The sequence below is a fragment of the Siphateles boraxobius genome, unplaced genomic scaffold (genome assembly GCF_051911475.1).
Source record: "Siphateles boraxobius isolate OS27281-9 unplaced genomic scaffold, OSU_SipBor_1 56, whole genome shotgun sequence".
Lineage (NCBI taxonomy): Eukaryota > Metazoa > Chordata > Actinopteri > Cypriniformes > Leuciscidae > Siphateles > Siphateles boraxobius.
Genome location: NW_027509182.1, coordinates 10,101,520 through 10,112,012, shown reverse-complemented (window position 1 = coordinate 10,112,012; position 10,493 = coordinate 10,101,520). Strand labels below are relative to the sequence as shown.

The 10,493-nt window shown below is 36.8% G+C and overlaps 2 protein-coding genes across 2 annotated transcripts in view; one reads left to right on the top strand and one right to left on the bottom strand.

Annotated features, from left to right (window-relative positions):
* Positions 1–1,080: 1,080 nt before the first annotated feature.
* Positions 1,081–3,599, bottom strand: tex55 (testis expressed 55). Its single transcript, XM_077206274.1, has 4 exons — positions 3,125–3,599; positions 2,849–3,017; positions 2,441–2,503; positions 1,081–1,741 (listed from the first exon to the last, which is right to left on the bottom strand). Exons 2-4 carry the CDS (start codon positions 2,987–2,989, stop codon positions 1,685–1,687), a joined length of 261 nt encoding a protein of 86 aa, XP_077062389.1. The 5' UTR covers positions 2,990–3,017; positions 3,125–3,599; the 3' UTR covers positions 1,081–1,684.
* Positions 3,600–4,127: 528 nt separating this feature from the next.
* zbtb20 (zinc finger and BTB domain containing 20) overlaps positions 4,128–10,493 on the top strand; it is a 53,701-nt gene continuing 47,335 nt past the window's right edge. The window contains exon 1 of the mRNA XM_077206672.1: positions 4,128–5,130. The gene's annotated coding sequence lies outside the window, so the exon portion shown is untranslated. The remainder of the gene's footprint in view (positions 5,131–10,493) is intronic.

The following is a 10,493-nucleotide window of genomic DNA, read 5'->3' as shown; positions in this document are numbered from 1 at the left end:
AAAAAATATATAACATAGGGCCAAAGAAAAGTGAACCCTACATAAATAGTACAGTAAAGTGGTTCAGGGACACAATTTGCTTCATGCTATAGGTAAGCTGTGTCATGTCAAAGGTAAGTTGAATCACTGTGGAATATAGGAATAATTTATATTTCTAATAAAACAATAGCCATAGTGTATATAAGAACAAGAATAACATTGCATAAGTCTTATGTTGCATAATAATATTCAGTTTCATGAGCCAGACACACACACACACACACACACACACACACACACACACACACACACACACACACACACACACACCAAAGACCAGTTATTTCATGGATCCAGGATAATATGCATCCTGATAAAGTTCCCTTTGTCTTTGGAATTAAAATATCCCCACATCATCACACACACCCTTCACCATACCTACAGATTGGCATGGTGTTATTTCAGTTAGGCTAATTACATTGAGAGATTATCTTATGGAAAGTACCCCATGCCCCATGGTGAAGGGTGTGTGTGATGATGTGGGGCTTTTTTAATTCCAAAGACCAGGGGAATTTTATCAGGATGCATAGTATCCTGGATCATGAAATAACTGGACTTTAAAAATAAAAATCTGCCTGTCTCCATGGGAATTTAACATAGGGTTGTGTACTGACTTACACACCCTGTATTTTAAAGAACATTTATTTATTTACGATACATTATTCATTCACAAATAAAATTGGTGTCCTTAAAGGTTGGATCTTTTCTCATTTTTTAAATTAAGGCATTAAGATCAATTTCCAAAAGATGATTTTTTTATTCCTCTTTTTAGTAAACTTTAGCATGGGTGTGTTCACTTATGTTAAGCACTGTATATATATGTAAAATGTAAAGCTAGCTACCCTTTTGAAAAATTATTCATTTTCAGAACTGGTAAAGCATCGACATAAAACCTAATAATTATGCAATGTTTTTACTTCACTAACAAATTCCTATAACATCATGTGATGATTAAAATACATCTTATTCTAATCTTGTTTACTTATTAAATACTATTAGAGTTGTTGTTAAAAAATACACAATAAATGCAAATAGACAATGTAACTGTCAACTTATTTTGAAATTTATTTTCATTTAAAAATGAAACGCATTTAATAAACCAGTCTTGAAACGCAAGATGTTGCTCCAGAGTAAATGTAAATAACTATAGAAATACACTGTAAGAAGAGCCAACTATAAACAAAGACTTCCTTCATTTATGCAGCTAAAATACATCATGGAAATTTGAGTACAGAGCAAGAGCCAGCTTGTGACTGGCTTACAATGTCATGGAGAATACTTGCAAAATGTAAAAACTTAGAAGTTGTTCTATCTTATAAAATGGAGTTTTTTCAGATTACAATAACAATCTGAGAATTATTAGTGATAATGCCAGCATGCAAATCAATCCATTCTGGGGCTCCGATATCCAGAGAACGCCTGTCAGTAATTCCTCTTAAGTTAAATATTTTTTTTGAGATATTTAGGTTAAAGACACTCACAAACTTGATAATTTTGGAAGACAGTTGCTTGGAAACAACAACAATGCAGAGTCACTGAACGACCTGCAGCAACCAACACACCTCACTTAAAGAAATATATAAATAAAAGTATAAAAATGGATTCAATTCCTTGCAAAGCCATTGTTACTTTGCTTTTGAATTCATTATGATTTGACAAATGTATTGCTTGACTCATCACGGATTTTGATCTTCATCTGCACCTGCAAAAGTTTTTGTAAAGTCAGTTGTGACATATGGTTCACAGCTATTCAAAAATGGCACTTTTTATTATTAAATATAATCCATAAAATGAAAAAGGTACATTTAAATCATGTTTACAACGCCAAGTTAAATAGGTTAAATTGCCTGGATCACTGTCCACACACACACACACACACACACACACACACACACACACACACACACACACACACACACACACACACACACACACACACACACACACAGAGAGAGAGAGAGAGAACTATCTTAGCTATCTAAATGGGAAAATTCCATAGATGTAATAGTTTTTATACTGTAAAAACTGTATTTTCTTACCCCTTACACTTACACTAAACCAACCCATCACAAAAACAAACCGTTCTGCATTTTTACATTTTCAAAAAAAACTTTATTTTATTTTTATTCCAGATTTACAAATGAGGACATCCCTAAAGGGAGGTTTTTGGAGATTTTGGTCATTTCTGGGTACAACATTTTCCTCAAAATATGACACACACACACACACACACACACACACACCAGACACAGTATCTCCAGTAGATTAGGCTATATCCTTCTTAAATATACTGTCATCAAAAATCATTCTAGAAAGACTCAAATCAGTCGATTCTGGATATTGTCTGAAACAAATATACATTCATAAACATATAAACTGAATGAAAGTTTAAAAAAAATACCTGTTCTAACATGAACTGAAGTGGATCATCTGGTCTATCAAAAACCATTTTCTCTGTGATGTCCTGAAATAGCACAAATGAGACTGTGAGTGAAAAACACAAAACAATTATGTTTGTCTTGGAAGTCTCAAGCATCAAAAAGTGCCTTCTGCTGCTAAAATGACATTGGTAGTTAGTCAGAGCTCTTCTGATGCTGTAGAACTTATAATGCAATATGTAGTTTCATTAAATTAAATTGAAATAATGCAATATTTTAACATAACTAAATATTTGAACATAGCGAACCGTTTTACTTGTTAGTTCTGTTAGAGCTCTGTGCTTCGCCATTTTGTGCTAAGCCATTCATCACTGTCTACCATTTTCTTCGTAAGAAAATATATCAGTAGCTGCAGCTTTGTTCTTTCTCACCTGAAAAATCTGAAGGATATTATGAGTCTCCATATAGTTAACAGAGCGTTCGTAAGGGTCCGTGAACACTGATGAGGAGCCACGAATGCTCTCCGCACTCTCGGTGATAAGCAGTTTTTCTGATAGAACAGAGTCTGCCATCCCACAAAGTCTATGCTAATGTAGTCAACTAAAAACGATATATACAAAAAGTAAGTTGCGAAGAGTACTTCCGAGTAGCATTATAACTCAAATAGTTAGCGTTCGCTCATTAATAAATGATATACGATGCATTACCTCAGTTTAAAACAAAAATCTAACTTTTTGTCTTTAGTCCGTTTTATGCTAATAGAGAAATTAGACCGCGTATCTCAAACAGGACGGTTGGAAATGTCACCATGTAACCCCTAGCAACTGTAAACAAAAGGCTTGAATGATGTCATCGGGCACAGTTCCCCGGGACATCGCCTTTGAATCGTGAGGAGTCTAGAAAAGGGTTGTTTAAAAAGCAGAAAACTGCATGTGTTCGTACGGTCGAAATATTTATTTTGCAGTTGATGCCAATTTTACGATCTATTTTTGGACAAGAAACTACCTCAGAAGACCTCGTGCTAACGTTTACAATACGACTGACAAAGGGAAGGAGGGGCTAAACTGCTGTTTCTAGGTTGCTAGTCGTCCTCAGCTGACACTTCGGCCTACAATGGGTGCATTTTATGTAGGGCAGACGGTGTGCGTGTCCCCCGGTGAACCTCTCGGCGAAACGTTGCTGTTCGTGTTTATAACCGAGAGAGGGAACTCAATATCAAGAAAAGCTTTCAAGCAACGGAAACCTCCTACTAAGCGGAATAATATGGAGGAGAGGGATTGTTACATGTGACGAAATACTTGCGTGAGCCAAGGTCGAGCAGCTTTTATCAAATTAATATACAGAAGATATACAAGTATCGGTTTGTAATATGCCTCTTTTGACGTTTAACATCACAAAACCTGGGACGTCGTAAATAATTCGCCTATATCGCTGCCAATATCCCGACATAATATTCATGTTAATTACTGATCACTCCTATCATAACACTATCATAAGACAGGATCAGTCGTTCGAATGATTGTATTCTGCTATATATATATATATATATATATATATATATATATATATATATATATATAATAGCGCATGAAAAAAAATCACTTAGGCTTGAAGGTTGATTATTCCTCGTCTAGACTCTACAGTCGACCGCGCGCGCGCGCGCACACGCACACACCTGTCATTGTCTAGACTGGGGGGTGTCGGCTGGAGGGGGGACTCGTGAACCATTATTGCATTATTTTGTGTCTGTCACAACGACTCTGTGAACGTATTGGGGAACAAAAAAGTTCGGTGTCAGTTTTCACGATCTGATTGGCCCGCTATACCGTCAGCAACTCTCCTTACGTTTCCTTGAGGTCAGCTAGGGACGTTAAAAAATAAATAAATGAGAAAATAGAAATGCGTAGAAAGTAAAAGGCACGGGGTGAACAATCTAGCTTGTTGGTCTTCAAACTGACGGGCAGCGTCATCATCCAATGTGGGACCAGATGTAATTTGGAGAAATTTATTGACACTGTCCCTAACCAATCTGAAGTAGGCTATCTATAAATGATCAACATGAGGGATTCTCGGATGACTGGCCTTTTGATCGAGGATGGGACATGGATTTCAGGGAGTTTCATTCGCGCCAAATAACAGTGATTTCGTGGTAACGTATGCATTTCTTTATGCTCAAGAATCAAGCAGAAACTCCTCAAAAAGGGACGCACCGAAATACTCAACGAAAAACGGCGCACTTATACAGTGACCGATCATTAAAGAAACTGAGGATGCGAGGTGTCCATGCTGGTTCAAACACAACAATTGGATAAGGCAGAATAGTTTCACTTTCAGAGCCACAATGGAGGCAGTTTCAGCGTTCCTCGCTGCGCGGAAGGGAGGGCGTGCGGCTCACCGATTGGGGTAAAGTCATGTTGAACGATTTATATCACAACCTACGTGCTTCAAGAAAGTCCATTCTGTTCCAATCGCCAGTAGAAAGGCGTGGCTGCCCAAAATCTTCGACGAATAGTGAAAAATGGGAGGGCACGAGCGAGCTGCGTGATGTCCTCTCCGAAGGTAGGCTGCAGCGTGTGTTTATTGATGAGATGAAAGAAGATGGAAGTGAGAAATGAAACAAAGTAAGGGACAATATTAATAAACTCAGTCCTTGCCTGGGGAAAAGCTGTGAAGCGCTGTAGCCACTGGAGAAGAAAGACCCTTAAAGCAGCAGGTAAGAAATAGGGAGAGGGAAGGGAGGGGGAGGGAGGGAACTTATACCTACTATTTATGTTAGGCTATTTATAAGAGTAATAGCAGTCGTTCCCTAGATATGTGATGAAAAAAAACTTAAGCATGAAGCATGAACTAATAGCTCAAAGGCAAGACTTGTTCGTCATTATTTTATACATAACCCAGCTGCGAAGAAAACTTCGCGAAATAACATTTAGTTGTGAAAGAATAGGCACCTTGGATTATGTGAGTTCTCTCTAAAAATCTAATGTTTGTCTAGAATTAAACAAAAAGATTATGAAGTGACGTCTCAACCATGTAGGCTAATTCCTTGCTTGATCACTCATTTTCTATAGTTGAACACTTGTCAGGCTCTCGAGACTTTGTCTGTAGTTTTAATAAGTAGTATTATTTAAGTAGGCTATGTGTTGTGATATTTTGCGAAGCGTTAAACGTAACACTGAACCATGACACGAAAAGCTCAATACGACTCAACGGAGCCGCTAGGGACTTCCTACATACGACCAAAATATTTGATAGAATAACACCCGCTCTAACCGCGAGTTAAGTGTCAAGAATTACATCGCTACTAGACTAAATGAGCTGTTTCACTACAGACGAGATAGACATGATTATTCAAACATTTCTTATCTGGAGTCCTCTCCGAGCTATTGCTAATATTTTATTGACCCCGGTAGATTTGCGAGCTAGCCTCTGGTTTCGGGCTCTCTGAGGCAAACATAATTGTTTCCAATATTGTTGTTTTGTGTAGACGCTGACGTCGGACACATTCTATACGAAAGTAGCCTATGGAGTTTTGTAGGGAGTGTATCCGGCGCTCTACAATGTCCGTTATTTGTCTTCATTGAATTAGGATACGCAGCCTAACGAAGTGACCGAAATATTAGTCCTCGTACCAAGAAACCGAAATTTAGATAAATGCCCATCTGTTCTGTAGTCTAATGCTTGTACTTACTGAATGACCTCTTTTTGACTCTGTGTTGTGAAGTGCCAGCTTGTTGCCTATAACGCACGCGTTTGTAGGCTAAGCAAACACTAAATCACTCGGCCATTTTAACACAAAAAAAAACTTAATATGGCAAAGCAGAGAGGAGCGCTTCTTCAATTTTTGGAGGTTACGGGGCCTTCGAGCAGCGTCCGATCACAGCGCTGATTGTATTGTTATCTGTGTGTAGTAGGCTACGAGACGGCGGGTATGAGAACCATGCAGTGGAAAAACACACCAGACACATTTTTCATTAATTTATCATATGCCCTCTGATTCCCGACGCTGTATTATAAAATGTCTGGCTTATATAATCTGTGTATTTATAGCAAATGACATGAAAAGGTTGTCAGTTATGTCGGAAGATTCTATCCGATGTTGGCTACTTTGATTATTGGGATGTTTTATCTGAGATGAAAGAAGAAAAACCCTGGTGTAAACACAATGCAATAATCTTATTTGTATTACAAACGTTAGCAATGTGTATGTTTGTTTGCTTTTTTATTTTGTATTTTTGAATTTGCTGGCCAGTCAGTCTCTCAGACGGTCAATGCGGCCTTGGAAGTTTGACTGCACCCCTTTACTTATTGATACAAAAACACAACTATTGAAATAGCCTACTTAATTCAACGGTAAGGATTTTTTTTAAGTAAAGTGCTGGTGTGTATGGAATAGAGTAAGATTGTATTATTTAAAAAAAAGAGGTTTGCACGTGTAAATCATGGCCTCTCTTCTATTAACCCTGTGTGCTGCTCTATATTTGTTGCTAGCTTACAACTGTTCGCCAGTCGTCAGTCTCCTAAACCTGTGGATGTCTCAATAACATTTTTTTCCTTTAACCTACTTAAATCAATGTTAAATGTCGGCAGTTTCACGATGAAAACTTTCATCTCTATCTTTGCATCAGATTCAGAAGAGGTTGATGTAGCCTATAGACGTGCATTAACGTAAGGCAAACGAACTAAATCATCATAAAATATTATAGCGTTCTCTTTTTTGCTTCTAATATTATTGCAAATGCAAACCTATGTCAGAAACAATATTTCTTTCACAATTACATTTTATAGCCTACTTTTTTTTTCATTTAGCTGCTTACCGGCCTCCTTTTCACGGTTTTGTAAAATTCTTCGTGTCTTTGCAGATAGGAAATTAACTCTTTCTGTAGCCTATCATGTCAAATTAGGTTTTTATTTTAGTCAGCTCATTTCGTGAAAATACAAGTTATATAGGCTATTAGTTTATGAATCAAGCTTTTCCCCCACGTGTACAGGACTGCTCTGCTTATAGGCTACACGTTGTTCTTTATTGTGCACCTGTTTAATTCAGTTTAAATCCGTTTTTAATCGCGTGTGTGTATTTTTTTTTTCCCCAATGCTTCATGGATGATTTGGGCAGTGGTGGGAATGGGGAGGAGGGCCTTGTCTGCGTGCAGGTTGTTTGTCTGTCAGCTTTACCGAGTTTTAAGTTGCTATGCGTGAAAAATACCTTGAGATGTATGTTTTACGTTAGTATAGCCTACGATACAAAAAACGAAAATAAACTTTTTATTTTTACTTGAATGTGTTGCAAATAAATACACTGGAAGTCCTAGCAGTCGCACTATAGATATAGCAATGCTCCTCCTGGAATTGATTTTCATGTGTTAATGCACCATACTAAACGAGATTTGTCTTATTACTTTTCTGTAATGAGGCTCTAGCTCAGTTATGGGATGCTTGGAAATATGTGACACTTTTTTCTGTAAAGATGTTTGTGCCTTTTAAGGTGGTATGTAGGCTTACTGGATGTACTATGTACATGTGAGAGTTGATTATTCTTATCTGGCTTTATGTTTCTTATTTGAACAATAAGGAATTGTTGATAAGTTGTATCATATAACTACATTAACTAAGAGCACTGCTTTCCCAAACATGAATTATCAAGCCTGTATTTTTATTTGGCTTTATCTTTCCTGTCTTATTTGTTTGCACTAAATATGAATGTGTTTATTAGTGCGGTTATTGATCTGAGGGCCATATTAATTGTTGCTTATATGTAATGATAAACTTAATGAGTTTTATCATGATTGTGGCAATGTAAGAGGTTGTGATCATGATTTGTGCTTTCAAACATTTTTTTTTTTTACCTTTAGTTCATACTCCTTGACCTTTGATCAGTTTTTGTGGATGTTTAATGATACAGCAAAGTGGTTTAATTTGTGTGTGTGATTATTGATTTAATTATTTGTGTGTCATTGTCATAGATGCAGTATTAATACTTGTAGACTTAGAGTTAGTGGCAACTAATATAATCCCATTCTTAATATTCACTAAAGTTTTAAAAAGTCTTTTGTCTATTTTTGGGGAGATTGAAATGATAAATTTGACCAAAAGACAACAAATAAATCATGATCTTATGAATATTGGGATTCTTAGATCAAAAGAAGGCATTGTGTGCTGTTTATTTTGGAAACATCAAACCCTCTTAGTGCTTCAAACATAATGCTCACATGCCACAGCCCAGACTAAGAGTTTGTCAGTTGGCTTGCAATTGATTATTTGACAGAATGACGCATTAAAACTATGCAAAATCACAATTAAACAATTGCAGGTGTACAAAATTTCAATGATATAAGGTGATTGATCACTGTGGGTAGGGCCGTTCTAATTATACTTAGAATGCTACATGATAGCAACAGTGATTACTGCTATTGTTATACTATTTGCTGTACCATTAGACCAGAGGTTACTAAATCAGATTATAGAGATATCCTAACCATCTGACCAGTTTGGACAGTGACCTTCACTAATGTTATTAAATGTCAAGGTCAGATAATTCCTCTTTAAGGAATCTTGTGAGAGTCAGGACAGGAGAATGAGAGAATAAAACTGAGCCAAACACACATGTCCTTGTTAACCCCCAGATGCAGAACTGACGACGCACACACACACACACACACACACACACACACACACACACACACACACACACACACACACACACACACACACACACACACACACACACACACACACACACACACACACACACACACACACACACACACAATCTTGGGGACTCCATATACGTAATGGTTTTTATACTGTACAAACTGTATATTCTGTCCCGCTACACTAATCCTACCCCTAAACCCATCACAGAAAACTTTCTGCATTTTTGCATTTTCATCAAAAAATAATTCTGTATGATTTATAAACTTGTTTCCTCATGGGGACCTCAGTTTAAGTCCCCACGAGTCTGTGTGCATTCAGATTGAAGTCCCCATCGGGATAGAAAAACATGTACACGTACACGCACACACACACACGCACACATCCATACAATTTTAAGCTTACACAAATTCCCTAATACCCATTCTTGTGTATTGTCAGGTGATAGTAATAAGAGGGGAGGGTCATTTATTTTTAATCTATTATAGGCATTTGACCTTTTGGCTTTGCTTTCTTCATGATATAGTTGCAACAGCTAAATTTCAGCCTGGCAAGTATTATGATATTTCATATCATAATGATCATGTTATATTCAGCTTTATTGCTTGGTATCCTGTGTCTGTGTCACATGGGTTGAGGAAATCCTTGACCATAGGATGGTTAACCACACTCCTTCCCGAATTGATATCCTGTATTATTTTAACATAATTACTATGCTAAGGTTTTAATTATGCAAACATGCATAACAAGAATTCTTTATTTATTCTGATGTTCAGGCCCTAACCAGTAGGAGGAGTCTTTTTACTTCAGGGCTGTTTTTTCTTGATTTTCTAAGATAAATTTAACTAATTACTGGTAACAATGAAATATAGCAAAATGCCATTAACATGTAACTGAAGACAAAACAATAGGCATAAAAACTAAAATTCAGACCATGAAAGAACTAACAAAATTCCGTATTGAGATGAAAATATGGCTTATTTAGAATAGATCCATTCAAATAGTATCTTATTGTACAAAATTTAATGCATGATGAGATTTCTCTTACGCAGAAGAACAATTTGACATCAGAACTCGTGACATAGCCTGAGGGGAAACCATGGTAACAATGGTCAGACACAAGACAGTGGCAATTTGTTCACACTTTGATTTTGCCTGCTTTCTTTCATGGGTCTATAACAATAAAAATATATGACCCCTCTATCCAGTTCTTTTGCAAAAATACATATGTAAAATTCATCAATATGTAAGTTTGCATATGTAAGAATGGCTTAAAGACGACGCAAATATCCCACGAAGACAGAAAATGCAAAAAGATACATTTTTACACTTTTTACTTTTCACACTGATCGCAGAACAGTTTGTGAAATCTTTGTGTTTGTTGAAGCTATGAAACTTAGATGGCTGCATTAGCCCTCGAGAAAACAT